The sequence below is a fragment of the Clinocottus analis genome, unplaced genomic scaffold, assembly GCF_023055335.1.
Source record: "Clinocottus analis isolate CAN_PGR_092001 unplaced genomic scaffold, fCliAna1.0.p SCAF_32, whole genome shotgun sequence".
Classification (NCBI taxonomy): domain Eukaryota; kingdom Metazoa; phylum Chordata; class Actinopteri; order Perciformes; family Cottidae; genus Clinocottus; species Clinocottus analis.
In genome coordinates this window covers 1,263,464-1,280,210 of record NW_027176065.1, presented here as the reverse complement: position 1 = coordinate 1,280,210, position 16,747 = coordinate 1,263,464, and the positions used below count along the sequence as shown (strand labels likewise).

Sequence of the window (16,747 nt, the reverse complement as noted above, 5' to 3'; positions counted from 1 at the left end):
TTTGGAAGTAAATTATCTCCAAATCTTTGCTGTCAAAAAAAAAAATGCTCAAAAAAAAAAAAAAAAAAGTTCTCTCAAAAAAATTTTTTTGTTTTTTTTAAATTGTTTGAAAATAGAATTTGCTCCAAAAGAAAAACATTCTCTCAAAAAAAAAATTGTTTAAATTTTTTTGGGGGGAATTTTTGGAAAAAAAAATTTGCTCTAAAAGAAAAAATTCTCTCAAAAAAAAAAATTGGAAAAAAATTGCTCTAAAAGAAAAATAATCTCTAAAAAAAAAATTTGCTCTCCAAAAAAAAATTGCTCTAAAAAAACCCTTTAAAAAAAATGTTCTCTCAAACAAAAGCGCTTGGATTGAGAGCGACGTTTATTTTTAGTTCTGCACACGCATGCAGATTTTTGCCGTCGAGAAATGTCGATGCAACCGAACGCGCTGAACGCTACACCTGATGCACAGGTGAGCACACCTGAGCATCAGGTGTGCACATGAGCCGGACTGATGAGCTCTGTGCTGCGTTCACACTAACAAACTGGATTCAGACCCTGCGAGCCTCTTAACACTTGAAACACTATTTTATAATAATGGAGGTGCAATAAAACCTCATATGAAGAATGTTTGGTAAAGTTTGAAAGCATTAATGTTGAAACTGACAGAAGATGGTCAGAACATGTTTATTTTATTGGTTAAAACGGTTTTACAACTTCTGTTATTGGGAACAACGATGGAAGGAGAGCTTTTATGCACGAGGTGTTTGACAAGAAATATATTCCTTTTACTGATTTATCAATTATACATTCAGTTCCCTGGTTCAGGATGTTGTCCATCAAACTGTGCCCTTTGATAATCACATGAGAGATCTTTTGCAAGCTGATGAGGTAGATTATGTTGCACGTTTAAAATATGAAACATACTCAAACATTTGCAAATTCAATCTAACCTGAAGGGTTTACGTGGTGGTCCCTAAAACCTTTAACAAAAAACAGACTATTCAATAGACAAATCACAACTGAGAGCTCACTGCATCGAGGGGATCGAACATTTACTAGAACTGACGCCCCGATGCGTTCATCGAGTCATTTTCACAACAACAAAAACAGAAACAGCGGTTTGTTTTTATCAGAAAAAGGAAGTAAAACGACAACACAATGACATCTCAAAGTGTACGCGAGGTCAGCACAGCATCCGGGCGACTGTGAGAAGCAGCGCCGCCGCGCCGGGGAGGGCGGGGCCTAAAGCGGCCGCCCCGCTGCGCGAGAAGCAGTGCTCGCGGTTCTGGCCGATGCAGCCGGCGTACGCCATGACGTGGGGGATGTAGTTCTGCTCGTGGACGCCGTGCAGCAGGTGAGCCAGCGGACCTTTAGCGAACACGGCCACGTCCTCCCCGCCGTGAGTCTCCATGTTCAGAGGCACGGCGGCCTGCGCCTGGTAGTTGTTGTCCTCTGAGGGGAAAGAGGAAGTTTAAGAGGTGTTTTAAGACGGGAGCATGGAGGGAAACAAGGGAGTGGTTCCCTGTTGAGGGTCGAGGCCTCTAACCCTCTAACCAAAACCCTTAACCCTAACTCCTTAACCTTAAACCCTTAACCCTAACTCCTTAACTCTAACCCTCTAACCCTTAACCCTAACTCCTTAACTCTAACCCTCTAACCCTTAACCCTAACTCCTTAACCCCTAACCCTAACTCCTTAATCCTAACTCCTTAACCCTAAACCCTTAACATTAACCCTAACTCCTTAACCCTTAACCCTAACTCCTTAATCCTAACTCCTTAACCCTAAACCCTTAACGTTAACCCTAACTCCTTAACCCTAAACCCCTAAACCCTTAACCCTAACCCCTTAATCTTAACCCTAAACCCTTAACCCTAATGCTTAACCCTAAACCCTTAACCCAAACCCCTTAACCCCTTAACCCAAACCCTTAACCTAAACCTCTCAACCCTAACCCCTTAACCCCAACCCCTAACCTGTTAACCCCTTAACCCAAACCCTTAACCTAAACCTCTCAACCCTAACCCCTTAACCCCAACCCCTAACCTGTTAACCCCTTAACCCTAACCCCAAACCCTTAACCCCAAACTCTTAACCCTTAACCCTAACCCCTTAACTCTAAACCCTTAACCCTTAACCCTTAATCCTAAAAGTCTGTCTTGCACGAGGTCCATCGAGTCTGTGATCATTAGACTTTATAGTAATAAACCGATTAAAGATTTTGATTTAAGTTAAAAGACTAAAACGGTAGATAAAGAACTTAAGAAAAACTGTAGCCGCGTCAGATACTGGGAAGGAATTAAGAAATGAGCAACCGATAATAGAAAGTAACTGTTGGAGTTAAACAAAACCTTTTAGCAGGAGATAAAAGTATCTTCCGATCTTAAATATCCTTATTGCTGTTTCATGTTCAGTATTTAATGTCTTGCAGCTGCCGGCAGGACAAACTCCTCATAAGTGTGACCTCGTCATTAAATGGTTGTGAGTCTGTCGCTGTTTCATTTTACTCACGGTAGTCGACGGTGGAGACGTTCTCCCTGCCGCCGTTCACCAGCTTGTAACCCGGCCCGTTCCCGTATATGATGGCGGTGAAGGGCTTCTGGTCCACGTCGCTCATCATCGGGGCCAAACCTGAGGAGCATGGAGCCGTCACAACAGACGCACACACACACTCACACACACACACACACACACACACACACACACACACACGTCATCACGTACCAAATATGGTGTTTCCTCTGACCGTGTAGCCCCCGAAGTTGAACACGTGGGAGTGGTCGGCGGTGACGATCGTCAGCGTCTCGTGGGCGCTGGTCATGAGGCCGGCCTGCCCGATGGCCCGGTCCATCTCCACCGTCTCATGAAGCGCCTGCTTGGCCTTTCCCTCGTGGTGCCCGTGATCAATACGCCCTCCTGATGAAGACACAGACACGTTTACAATGCTGGGTTTCTTCTTGTTGCTAAATATGCTTTCAAATCGTATTTTATTTTTTCCAAATCTTCTTTTTTTGATTTCTCGGCAGAGAAATTCATTATTTTTTTCTACTTTTTTAAATTTACTAATACAGGTGAGGTGAACAGTCCTGCAGCTCCATCGTGCATAACGACATCTTTATAACTCTCTATATATAATTATATAAGTGTAATACGTTCAATAGTATTGTTGAAATGTCCCATTGCAGCAGCTAAAGATGCTTCTCCTCGTTCGCTGCGTCCATTCGTTCAATAAAGACGTTTGTGTGACGTGTTGTGCAAACGTTTCCGAAGCTGTTTGGTCACGCAGGAGGTTTTATTTGAGAAGTATTTGTGTGAATATAAAAAGCAGAACAGCTTGAGAGGAAAGTTCACGCTGTGTTTCAATGCCTTCCCTCCGTGCTGACACAACGCTCATCAAAGTGTCGGTTTTGTAACGTCGCCGCTATTTTGCCGTCACAAAGGTGTGCGAGCCTTCTTTCGCCTTCTTTAGACGATCTTCAACGACCCGACGAGCGCTCTGTTTGACACATGCGACTCCTTTTCACCTGTTGAGTCGGCTGTACGATGGCCGTCATAGTTTGCAGGTGTTTGAGTGTCTTCATGCTTCATGCACGTAGTTTGCAACAGCACATCCTTCCTGCCCCTTCTGCAGCTCATATTGTTCTGACATTGAACACATATTTCTCAATAGAGGCCTCTTGTGAGCTCATGTTTTCTCTTCTCCTACACACACTGCCTAGAAAAAACAGCAACAGATTATTTAAAACCCACAAACTATAACATTTCTCTGGTTTTATAGCTTGGAGTCTCATACTTGCTGCCTCCGAGTCCTTGTCTGCTCTTTGTCTTCGATACGCTGTGGCTTTAAGTATTTTATTTTATTTCAACTGCAGCAAAATGGGTTTCCTTCAAGGGATAATTAAGTGAAGGGAAGTTGGCAGCAGAGTAAAAGTCTTGGGAAAAGGCTGCGTTTAAACAAACTATAATCTTCTGGCTGAAGGACGAGGAGCCACGCTGCGAAGAGGAGGAACTTCACCTCCTCTTCAAGGTGAACATGTGCTTTCTCACCGGCTTCATTTCTCACGAATCCACAGCATTATGGGTAAGTTATGACAATTCAAACAGAAAACAGTGGATTCAAACAGCTGTAAACATGCTCCTCGTAAAGGTTTGAAGGTCGGTTTGTTGTGTACATTTTGCTCGAAGTGAACCATCCATTCATTTTCATTCGTCCAGGCTTTGCAGACGTCCCGCTCTGCAGCGACGTTCTCCAGCTCTTCCTGGAGAACTCCAAAGTGTTACCAGGTAAGATAAGAAATCACATCTCTCCAGCGGTGTTCTGGGTCGACCCCTGGACCCCTGAGGTCCATTGGATCAGTGGAAAACCTTTAGAGAGAGACGTCCATGAGTTCATCCTCATGAGACGTCGCCTCAGCTGAAGCAAAGTCACAATATCTCCTCGCCTCTTCTTTAAGACTGAGCCGCCTCACGAAGGCATCTTATTTCCTGTCAGTCCTCAACGTTAAGCATGATGATCCAACGTTTTCTAGACCCACATCCCTACGAGGTTCTGGTTCAGACCGCTGCACATTTAGCTGCAAACAGCCCCAAAGTGAGCTGCAGGTCAGCGCCTGATGGAGCGAACAGAACCACATCATCTGCAAAGAGCAGAAACGCAAGTCTGAGGTCCCCGAACTGGGATTTCCATCTCAAAGCGCTTTGGAGGTGAGTGTCCCAACAGGATAAAAGACAAGGAACAGTCCTGGTGGAGGCCAGCTTCCACTGGAAACATCTCTGGTACCCCGTCTTCTCCCAGTACCGCCCCGAAAGACCCACCAGGGAACACGGTCGTAAGGTTTTTTAAGTCCATATAACAAATTCCACAACTCCTGCATTGCTCCCACTGGATCTGAAGGGCTGAGCAGTGGGATACCCAAATAATTGGAGCACACACCCTCTGGTGCTTCCTGTTTAAAAATAGGAACCGCCGCCCACGTCTGGCACTCGACTTCCACCTGACGCTGAAGAGGATAGTCAGCCAAGAAGACCCAACAACGTCCAGACCCGTGAACGTCTCAGGAGAACCAATGGCAGAAAAACCCTCTTTCTCCGGGCTTCATGGTGTCTCCTCCCTCGTTTCTCATCTTCAGGCTCCACAGCGTTGCTTTCAAACCACAAACTAAATCATGTTTGTTTTTCCCTTTGATGTAAGTCAGCAGATGTCATTGATTAAAGGAGTTTATGTTTGTGGAATGAAAATGAAAGGAAAACAACACCCTCTAATGCCTAGAGATCCATAAAACCAGCCATCTGCAACGTCTCCAACAGAAACTGAGACTCGACTGAGGCTGACGGGTCTTTGTGAAACCGGGCCGGACCACAAAAGACGACTGTCCAACTTGCCTTCGACGAGCAGATAAAACCCGTTGGGGTTCCTCTTCAGGATCTTGATGGCGACCTCCACCATCTCCGTCAGCGAGGGATCCGTCTCCGTGTTCCTCTCCAAGTTGTACATCAAATCCATAGGTTCGAAGAGACCTGGAGCAACAAGAGGCAGAAGAAATGGGATATTAAACGCAGGAAGAAAAAAGCCTACAGCAGATGCATCTACGTATGGCTCCTCATTTACACTTCAATGAGCGTTTCATAATTACTGAGAGTGGAAACTCACCCAATAAGTAATCTACGCTGGTCGGGTTGAGAGATAAGAGCTGCTTCTTGTTCCATACATAATGACCTTTCTGCACAAAGACACACAGCAATGATGAGAGCGGGAGCGCTGCCTTTTATCTCACCAATTACATTTCCATATGTAGAAGTTCAAAGAGTGGAAAGAGGAGAATTTTACTTTATCCTTAGTTTTGTCGATCCACTCCTGCACCAGGTTTCTTCCGTCCTTTCTGGTGCCGCTGTGCTTTGCCATGCCGGGGTACTCCACGTCCGACTTGTTTTTGGGGAACATATACTTCCTCCCGCCACCCATAACCACCTGCAAAAGTTAAAGGAACAGGATAAGAAGTTGCAGACTTTTTAATCGATTTCATCAGCTGTAGCTAGCTTATCAAGCTAATGTAGGTAGCTAATGGTTTACGCGAGGTTTTCGGCATAAAGTTGAATATTTCAAGTTGATTCTTTTCAAACAAGAACCCTGTGAAGGGTTAACAAGTGTTGTTATGTTTGATGTCTTGACACTTTTGACTCACATCAATGTTGGGGATGTTTTCAAAGAGTTGTCTGGCGATGTCTTTGCATCCGTCCTTCAGCGCGTCGGCCGGCATCTCGTTGTCCGAGTACCAGTCTCTGTCCACGCTGTGGGCGTAGGCGGCGCTGGGAGTCGCGTGGTTGACGCGGGTCGTCGTCACGATGCCCACTGACTTGCCTGAAGTGGGTACACACACACACACACACACACACACACACAAACACACACACACAAACACACACACAGCTGTCACACAGCGCTCAGCCTTTTTATTTACCAAAGAACATTTTCAGACAGATGAATTCCCTTTTTGTGCGTCCTCGGGCGGCGTGTCCTCGCTGAACTACAGGAAGAGTAACACAAAAAGTGACTTTATCTTTGCAAAATACTAATTTGATTTGCTAACTCTGATTGCTGAAGCTTTGGCTGAAACGAATGCTTCGTTTCGTGGAACAAGGAGCGATGCTTTAGTCCCCTCTCTCTTAGAGAAAGGCATCGCTCCACAGCCGGCTTGGTTTAGCAACCAATAACTAGTTTAATGGACTTTTGGGCGTGTGATTACTGCATTACGACACTTATAGCGATCGCAAATCACATGAAAAACATCTCAAAAAGTCAATGTAAGAGCACTAGATTGAGAAGACGACATTATATCATGAAATACCAACAAGAAATATGTATTTTACATTACATCTTAGTCTGAATATCAATTTTTAATAGTAACATCCACCAAGTATCAATGAACTTGCACTTATCAGCATAAAAGAGTGTTTTGTTCAATACATCTGGATGTAATGAATGCAACTTTAAAGGCGAGACCAGCAGATGGAAAACTCTGTTCACATTGTGTGTTTGCTGTGCCGGAGGTCAGCTGCTGTGTTTCCACGAGCAATAATTGGATTTTTTATGATCTGTGACCTCCTCACTCACACGAGTCCTGACCCTCACCCACTTCTGACTCTTTCCCACCGGCTGCTTGCAGAAAGCCTCGAGGCCGAGTCCTTTCCTTCGGCTCCGCGTTTCGTCTTCTGTTGTTGTACGACTAGCAGATTGTCGTTCTTTGTGTCGCTGCGCAAAAGGTCTGGAAAATTGTCTTTCTGTTTTGTTCTGACTTTATAGACTCAGAACTGGACTGATTATTGATAATGAAGCCACTTGTTGACCCGCGTGCAAATAGGATTCATCAAGGATGCAAACACAACTGTATGGAAGCTCATTTCAGCCACTAAATAAATAAAAAATAGACTTTTGGAATTAAGAGATAGTCATAATTATGAGGACAAAATGTCCAAATTATGAGATAAAAAGTCATAATTATGAGATTAAAAAGTCATAATTATGAGATAGAAAGTCGAAATTATGAGATAAAGGTAATTATTATGCCTTTTTTTAAAAATTTGTTATGGAAACGTATGGAAGCCCACAAAAAAATAAAATTGGGAGCAAAAAAAATTTCAAAAAATTAAATTAGGACCCCAAAAAAAAAGATGTTTTTTAAAAATTTTCGTCCAAAAAAAAAAAGTTGATTATTATTTTTATTTATTTATTGTCCTAATTTTTGTTGTTGTTTTAGTCCTAATTTTATTTTTATTTTTTTGTCCAACTTTATTTTTTTGCACGGAAATGGGCTTCCATACAACAGGGAAGTAAAAAAATAAATAGTTTTAAACGGATGAGACTTCACACCATGTGTGGCCAGATAGAGATTAAAAAAAAAGTTGTTTGATTAAAAGTGTATTTCTTGTAATTTTAGATGAGGATACATCAATAACTAACTTGAGGTGAAGTTGATATCAACTCTGAGTATAACTTTGGTTCAAAGGCTGAAAAAAGGAACGAGCAGAGTGGAAAAACATGTCAGAGCGTCAAGAGGCTTCAAAGACTCTGCTGCAGTGAGCGTTCCCGCTTTGCATTAACGCCGCAATCAACCACAACACGCCGAGCAGCGAATGATGACACCAAACGCCTGAAAACAAACTACAATTCTGCATCCCTGACCTTCAAACTGGTTCTGTCTCCACTTTAAGGAAGCAAAATGTTCCACCGCCCCAACAACATGGAACAAAATGGTCCAACTTGTTGAGACTCCTCCATCTTTGCTTTTTTAATTAACAGATTAAAGAAAATGTAAATCCTGTTCAAGTGAACCAGATTGCTCCATCTGACAACAACTAATAACATGAGCAATCACTTTGTTAGAACTATGCAAATGAAGTTATATATGTGAGAAAAATAACTCATATTTGTCATAAAGATGAGCAAGGAAGCCGGTTGGATCCCTGTTTTCTGCCCATAGTTTCATGTTGAAGTGTCCTTGAGCAAGGCACTGAAGCCCCAGAGCTTCACAGCAGCACAAAGCTGCTTCATTACTGAGGATGGTGACATGCAGAGAATAATCCCCCCACTGGATTAATAAATGTATGGAAGCCCACTTCCGCACAAAACAAAAAAATTAGGACCAAAATAATAATAATAATAATAATTAGGACAAAAAAATTTTTTTTTTTTCGTTGACTTGAAAAAAGGCACAAAAAAATAAAACCTTTTTTTTATTGTCCTAATCTTTTTTATATATTTTTTTTTGGTCACATTTCTTTTTCTTTTGGTACTAAGTTTTTATTTTAATTTTTTTATTTTGTGTGTCAGAAATAGGCTTCCATATTAAAGGATTCTTATATATATATATATATATATATATATATATATATATATATATATATATATATATATATATATATGCGCCCCACCTGTAATACCTCCGCACCCCACTAGAGGGTCGCACCCCACAGTCTGAGGACCGCGGCTGCAGACAAAGGAGCGTCTGCATTGCGTTGCGTCTACGTTACGTTTGCGTTGCGTCTGCGTCTGCGTTGCGTCTGCGTTGCGTCTGCGTTGCGTTGCGTCTGCGTTGCGTTGCGTCTGCGTTGCGTCTGCGTTGCGTCTGCGTTGCACTCTACCTGCTTCCTTGGCCCATCTGAGGATGGAGGTGACCTCGTTGCCCTCCGTGGTGTTGCACTGGGATCGCACGGCGGCGGCGCTCACGCCCACCGTGCCCTCGTTGGCCTTCACCCCGCACAGGTACGCCGTGGCCGTGCCGGCGCTGTCCGGCACCTGCGCGTTGGTGTTGTACGTCTGCACAGAGTTACACGCCACGGACACGCGGTCAGACACACACACACACAAATAAATAATCAATCAGGATCGTTCACAGTCGATCTGAAGCGCCGGTGACCAGGTGATTTTGGAACGTGAAACTTCACGAGCAGAACGTTTAGATATTCCAGTTCAACCGTTGCCCTCATTCCCACAGATCCCAGTGAAAGATCCAAACCAACAATGTGCAACTCTGTGTTTGTCTGAGAAGCCATTTTGGATGTGGTGCTCAGTAAATAGAGCCAGGGTGAGGTTTCCCAGCAGAGCCTTTGTTTACTTGCCTTTCGGGCAGTTCTCAGCTGCTCCAAATAAGCAAAAGACTTTTTTTTGTGTGTGTTTTGTTCCATTTTGCAGCTGTTAGTCGAACGTGTTAAGTTCTCTCTCGGTCGACTATCAGGAGGAACTGCGTTTCTGCAGGTTCCCTCGGTAATGAAGCCGGTTCAGATGCTTCTGCACGTCCACGTCGACTCTGTTCACACAGTCACATCCCTTCTCCTGTGTCCACTGAGAGCAAAGCTCCAAACCCGGGTTTCATCTGGATTATCCAAATAGATTTGGTTCTCCAACCGTATTATTCCTAGAAGTTCTCAGTCATAAGGAGCCAGATTGTTTTTTTAGTATTCACAGAGGAGGCTTTCTTCTGCACCATGTGTAACCTGATGGGAATAACTGGACGCTGCCTTTTTGATCAACTCATTGAAATGATGAGTATAAAGTATATTATTATTTTGACTATGAACTTACTTTTCTGTCGATCCACTAATGGACTCGTTGACTTATTGACTCATCATCGCAGCTCTAGTCCTCATCAATTCATCTAAAAGTGGAAATCATCTTCTACAGGTTTTATTTTTTCACACTTCTTCTTATGAAAGCTGACAAAACAACACACAGCGACCTCCTGAAGAGCAGCGTGGTGATCCTTTTCTGAGAAAAATATTGAAACGATAAATTCCTGTTGGCGTCACGTCAGCAGCAAAAAAAACATCCGGTGTTTAAAAAAATAACCCGAGCAGGAAATCTATTTCTATACGTGACCTTCCTAAAAAAAAACCTCCTCTGGCAACCTTGAAGCTGCGCCGCTGACGCGTTACAGACAGTGAAGATGACCGATTTCCTCATAAATTATCCAAATAGATTTGGTTTGCCAACCATATTATTCATGAAAGAGGCCAGATTGATTTTTTGTTCTCATAGTATTCACAGAGGCTTTTTCCTGCATTTGCATCCTGATGGGGATAACTGTATTCTCCCTTTTTGATCAACTCATTCAAATGAAAGTAGTAAATAGTGGAAAAGGATTATTATTCAGGATTTCCAGCTCCATGCTCGAGCTGGCGTTCGGTGCACGTGTGCGTTTTAAATAGTTTTTGGACAACGATGGAGGTCTATAAACGACTTGGCTGCACAGACAACACGCGTTAGTGCATCAGTTCATTGTTGTTTTGGGTCTTTTCATGGGAAGAAAGAAAGACAAATAAAGACTCTCCAGCCAGACTCAAGCTCCCATTTAGGGCCAGCGTTCGCTGTTGATTTATGAGTTTATAAATAATCAAACTGTGCTCAGATTCCTGGCTGTCTTTTGTTTTTTTCTATCGGATCTGCCGGATCTTCGTTGAGCCGTGGCGTACGTATGTAATCATAAAGTCAGACCTTGGCCAGCGACACAAAGGGGAACTTGTCCATCTCCAGCTGCGTCTCCTCGCCGCTCTGTCCGCTCAGCTGACCCTTCAGGATGCGAGCAGCCGTCACCGTGGGCACGCCCATCCCTGAACACGAGAGCAGGCTCACGTTAGCGTTGCATTGGTTTTCTGCATCGCCGTCAACACTTTCAACCCGCCGATGCATTCGGGAAGCAACACGTGGAAGCTTGTTGCTCTCTGAGACGCTCCAGAACAAGACGGCCGCTGTTTGGGGGGAAAAACATTTCTTGGAAACAAATTAGCTCAAAATGGGGAACAGAGATGAACACAAGAGATATTTTTCAGGCCGCAGACAGAACGGGAACATCTGCGGTTAATCCCTAACATGCAGGATGTTTGCTTCAACTGGAGATGAAAACCGGAAAATATGGGAGACGGTTTAAAATACTCCTTCCTTGAATTGTGTACACAAGCTGAAAAACTAATTGTGGTAATTGCCTCAGGTCGAGTTTGATCAGTTAAAATAAAGGTGAAGCTTAGAAAGTACACAAAGGTATGGAAGGACTTTTTCCCCTGTAAAAGAACTCTATTATGAGATAGAAAGTCAACATTATGAGAAAGAAAGTCGAAATTATGAGAAAGAAAGTCAAAATTATGAGAAAGAAAGTTGAAATTATGAGATAGAAAATCAACATTATGAAATAGAAAGTCAACATTATGAGCTGTAGAGTCTAGATTATGAGCTGTAAAGTCTAGATTATGAGCTGTAGAGTCTAGATTATGAGCTGTAGAGTCTAGATTATGAGCTGTAGAGTCTAGATTATGAGCTGTAGAGTCTAGATTATGAGCTGTAGAGTCTAGATTATGAGCTGTAGAGTCTAGATTATGAGCTGTAGAGTCTAGATTATGAGCTGTAGAGTCTAGATTATGAGCTGTAGAGTCTAGATTATGAGCTGTAGAGCGTGCTCCTCAGAGGGACATGTTGCTTCACTCAGTAACAGGACGAACAGGAAGATAAACTTCCAGACAGTTTGTGTATTTCAGTCACGTCTCTTGAACAGCTTCCTGTGGTTTCTGCAGGCAACAGACAAACATGTGAACATGTTGCAGTTTGTTTTAATCCTGAGATGTTTTTCTGCAGCTCTGCTAGCACATGAACGAGCGGCACGCCAGCGAGAGCGACCAGCTATAACAAAGTTGTTGTGTAGCGCAGACAGAAGCCGGTGATCTGCTGCTTTGTGCTCTGCAGCTCTTCACCCTGCCAGGTTTAAACCTTCATTCCTCTGCTGGTGCAGCAGCAGATCCTCTGTGACCTCGCTCAGCGTGATGACACCGTCTGATGGAGCTCACCCGTTACGAACCACAAACGGGGAAATGAAGCTGGAGCCTTGCTGATGGGCCACCGGCACGAATGTGTGACATGAGTGATATATTTAGTCTGTTAAATCATGTCATATAGTCCATTTATTACTCATATTTAATACTTAAAAAACAAAAATGCACTTTTCTTGTACATACAACCACCCTTTGCACATTATACCGTGAAGTGTTTTCATGTGTTTGTGAAGTGTTTTCATATGTTTGTGTAGTGTTTTCATGTGTTTGTGTAGTGTTTTCATGTGTTTGTGTAGTGTTTTCATATGTAAAGTGTTTTCATGTGTTTGTGTAGTGTTTTCATATGTAAAGTGTTTTCATGTGTTTGTATGTTTAGTGTTTTTCTCCATACTTTATATTCTTTCTCCTTCCTATTATCGTGTGTTTCTATTTTTTAAGTGACTCAGAGCCCTGAGAAAAGAAATCCAATGTCTCTGGACTGTCGTTCTTTGCACAAATGGCAAAATAAAAACCTTGAATCTCAAACTACGCTAACCTTCCTCTTTTCAAGTGGTTTCACGCTGCGTTTGGAGACAAGACACTTTGAATGTCATGTGCACTTATAACAACGTTACTGGTGCAATGAGAAGCTTATTTTGCTGTTTCCTCCTACAAACCAAATTACAATAAAGATTAAACAAAAAGGGAGAAAATGTGGTGAAAAGGCGTTGCAGAAGATCAGGCACAGTAATGTGATGACAGTAAGTCCCAACAGTCTGGTTGCTGGGACGGAGGCGTGGTGGAGATGTGGCGGCTCACCGTCTCCGAGGAACAGGATGAGGTTCTTGGCTTGGTTCCTGTTGAGGTTCTGCAGCGTCAGAGCGTTCCTCAGAGTCCGCTGGGCCCACATGTTCCAGAACTTGGGTTCCTTCTCTTGTTCTGCGTGAGGAGAAGGACACGAGTCCGGTTGGCTTTGGATAGAAAGCTCGGTTATAATCCCGCCCCCTACACACTGAAGTGAGAACCAACGATGTGGATCACAAGATGGCTCCAAGGTTTCCTAAAGGTCACGACGGCCTCCTGGAGGTGGAGCGGTCCATCAGAGGAGCTCGCCGTAATAAACCACCTCATGCTGGAGCTTTAAACTTGACGCTGCGGTGCATGCGGGTCCTAATCCGGCTGCTTTTGGTAAACGAGCGTAGTCCCTCTATTGTCGTCCATGTCATTGTTGTTATTTCATTGTGACGACTTTAACCATCACGGTGACTGTTACCTGATTTTCAGCTGTTCAGCCTCCATTCAGGCCGTTTGTTGGCTTTCTGAGGAATCATGACTCAGGTTGACTGAGGAACACCGTGTGGGTCCAAACCAGTCATCTGAACTGGTAACCACAGTGAACTAATGAGTAAAGGCATTTAAACTACGTTTTTGGCTCTGGAATGTGTGGTGGGGGGATTTTGCCTGAAAGAAACACCACACCACTAGTTCTTCAGGGTCTTGTTTGATGGGAATAACAGTTCAAAGCCCCAACACACCTGTTTACTATCATGTATGACAAAGATAAAATGATCAGATCCTCACAACTAGAAGCTTAAACCGGACGTTTTGGCATATTTTCTTAAAAAAGACACCAAACAATTTTTTGGACTCTCATCTTATTTTCCTGTCGATCGACTAATCGAGTCATTGAGTAATCGAGTCATCGAGTCATCGAGTCATTGAGTAGTGGAATAATTGAGTAAAGAGCTGCAGGCTGATCCTCTTTCTGAGAAAGAAAATTAATTCAAACAATAAATTCCTGTTATTTTCTTGGCGTCACTGCAGCAACCAAAAATAATCCGGTGTTTAAAATCAACAGGGAAGTTCACAACAGAGATTTCCTGCCTGTGCAGAGGATCCTGAAGGCCTCCTGGCAGCTGACAGGAATGGTGTAAACGCTTCAACCTACCAGGGAACGGCGGCTTGCCGGAGCTCCCGGCCAGCAGCGCGCAGCAGACGGCGAGCAGCGCCGTCGCCTTCATGTCGTGGTTGCGGCTGTGGCGCGTCGCTGCAGACGTGCCACTTTGAGGGTCCGAGGACGTCTGCTGTCGCCTCACAACTGCAGAGGGAAGAACAACACACACACTGGTGATTAGGTCTGTGTCATGCCGGCACACACTGACACCGGTGTGGTGTGTGTTTAGTCAAATGACGAGCACGGCTTCAGATAAACACACTTATGCTGCGTGCCGGCTCTCGCTGCTCTTCTGCTGGTGGAAGATGTGAGTGATGTGAACGCCGCGGGTCCGTCGGGCTCGCTGAAGCTAAGCCGAGGGGCCTCGCTGCGAGCCTAAGTAGTCACAACAGGGAGGCCCGAACGGGTCCGGGCCGGTCAGCCTTTCATTTCTAATTATTCACACCCTCGTCTCTTTCTTTCCTCGCGCTCACATAGTCAAGGTCACTTTAATGGGATTGAGCTCCATCGCTCTGAGAGGTTTAAGGGCCATAACAAAGCCGATTAACAGCGGGTGAGTGACTGGACGCGTCCAACACTGGAGGAAAAAAAACCTCTAAGATGATTTCATCGCCAACAAATGTTCCACCTGTGCGATTCAGACAGGAGTTTTGACAAACACGGGTGCACACGTCTAAATATTTGGACTGATTGTGTGTAACAGCGCCGGCTATAACACACCTGATGCTACACTGAGCTGCACGCCGTGAAAAATAATGCAGAACGGCAAACTTGGAGCGATCACCTCGTCAACGCGTCCGACGGCGAGTTAGAAGCCGGCCGGTCCGCCGACGGGCAGCGAGCCGGTCAACCTGCAGCAGAAGAAGCAAAGCAGCGCCAACACGGCCAGCAGCAGCACGCCGGACAGGCCGGAGGTCAGCAGCACATGGAGTCCCACTTCGGCCATGAAGTCACCGGCCGCTCCGGTGCAGCTGGTGTCAAGCCGGATGAAACTCTCCAACCGCAGATATGAGTCCACCAGCCTCCGGTGAAGCCGCGGGGCGAGCTGGACGTGTCACCTCAGCAGGCGGCGAGGATTAAATAGGCTGTTGGTTCCGCTCAGGTGAGGAGGGCTGACAGGTGAGAGGCCGGCCTCCAAAGCATATCCTGTCAGAAGTCCACGTGCTTCTTCGTTGCTGCTCTCCTGCTGCTCACACCGGCAGGGCGGCGGCGTCATGCTCCGTCTGGTTGCTGCCAGTTTCTTTCAAATGAAGCAGCAACTTGGTTCGCTTCCCACACCGGGTTGATTCATCCAACCTCTGATGCTCACAGAATAACTAACTGAGAGGAGGGGGTCGTACTTTTTCTCTCTGTTTGACTGACTATTTAGACAAAAAACACGTCTTTTTGTTGTTGTATTAGTTCGTCAGAAACTTCCTGGGTTGTGTCAGTTTGAAGTATTGTTACTTTTACTGTCGTTATCTATTTCAATATCATATTGTCTCCACGCTGCACCTTAACTGCAAATACAGCTCGTCGTCAGAGTACTTATATGTGCAATGACAATAAAGTTCAGTCTGATCTGATCTGCAAAGGTTCTGCCATTAAAAATAATAGCAAAATAAGATAAATAGGGACAAATGGGGCAAACAAGGGGTGAAGAAACAGCGGCATGTTCAGGGAAACCCATGACTCCATTAACACTTCTATCATCTCCCAACGGCCGAAGCACTTTCATGTTGCTATCAACATATATGTCTGATTTGAATATGTAAGTGAACAATTGAAACTGCTCCTGCAGCCCGTCAGGACCTGATGGCAGGAAAACACTTTGAAAACAGAGTCTCGGTGAAACGGAACCAAAGAAAACAATCTTTTCAAACCTAGAGAGCGGATTATAAACCGGCAGCTTCATTCAGAGCAGACGCCGAGAGGAAAGATGCAGAAACACTTTACAACCTTTGCAGCGCTTTCTCTCTCCCACAGCAACACGTTATCTCTGCAAAACCGACGCAACGATGGAAGAAACGTCAACAAGAAAGTTGTGTTGTTTTACTTACAGCAAGTGGCGTTTCTTCTTCTTCCTTCCAGCAGAAACCTGCATCCAGACGCTGGAGCCCTCCAGTCGCTCTCTCCTCTTGAAACGTGCGTCCGCGCTGCTCGCGTCTCGTTATGAGGCCGCAGTTGTTCAGGGGTCTGAGGAGAGGTCTGTCTGGCACGAGGGAGGGAGGGAGGAAGAGGAGGAAGAGGAGGGGGAGAAAAAACCTTAGAGAAATAACGATGCCATACTGCTGCTGCTGCTGCTGCGCGCGGGCAGGTGGACCGAGAGCGCCTCCTGTCTGGCGACCGACGCGTTGCCTCCAGAGCAACAATACACTGACTGGAAATACCTCAATATAACAATACTACGTCACAAGTACGAGTACTGCCTTCAAAACTGAAGATAAAGGACGAAGGCGGAGCCTTTCTACAGCCCTGGGATGTATATATGTGTATAAATGCACACACAGATAGAGAGACAGAGAGAGAGAGAGAGAG

The 16,747-nt window shown here is 44.6% G+C and overlaps 1 protein-coding gene across 1 annotated transcript; it reads right to left on the bottom strand.

Moving 5' to 3' along the window:
- Positions 1-655: 655 nt before the first annotated feature.
- Positions 656-16,419, bottom strand: alpl (alkaline phosphatase, biomineralization associated). The gene is made up of 12 exons (XM_068595872.1): positions 16,270-16,419; positions 14,225-14,374; positions 13,096-13,215; positions 10,973-11,088; positions 9,124-9,298; positions 6,168-6,343; positions 5,813-5,953; positions 5,636-5,705; positions 5,368-5,502; positions 2,710-2,901; positions 2,497-2,616; positions 656-1,437 (listed from the first exon to the last, which is right to left on the bottom strand). Exons 2-12 carry the CDS (start codon positions 14,295-14,297, stop codon positions 1,169-1,171), a joined length of 1,587 nt encoding a protein of 528 aa, XP_068451973.1. The 5' UTR covers positions 14,298-14,374; positions 16,270-16,419; the 3' UTR covers positions 656-1,168.
- Positions 16,420-16,747: the final 328 nt, after the last annotated feature.

What these genes read in the sequence shown, in the direction of transcription:
- alpl (XM_068595872.1), bottom strand. Translation starts at nt 14,297, where the DNA reads ATGAAGGCGACGGCGCTGCTCGCCGTCTGCTGCGCGCTGCTGGCCGGG. An exon ending in AAAACATCCCCAACATTGAT is followed by an intron (nt 5,954 to 6,167) that starts GTGAGTCAAAAG and finishes TAACTTTTGCAG; the next exon opens with GTGGTTATGGGTGGCGGGAG. An exon ending in TCGACAAAACTAAGGATAAA is followed by an intron (nt 5,706 to 5,812) that starts GTAAAATTCTCC and finishes GTCTTTGTGCAG; the next exon opens with AAAGGTCATTATGTATGGAA.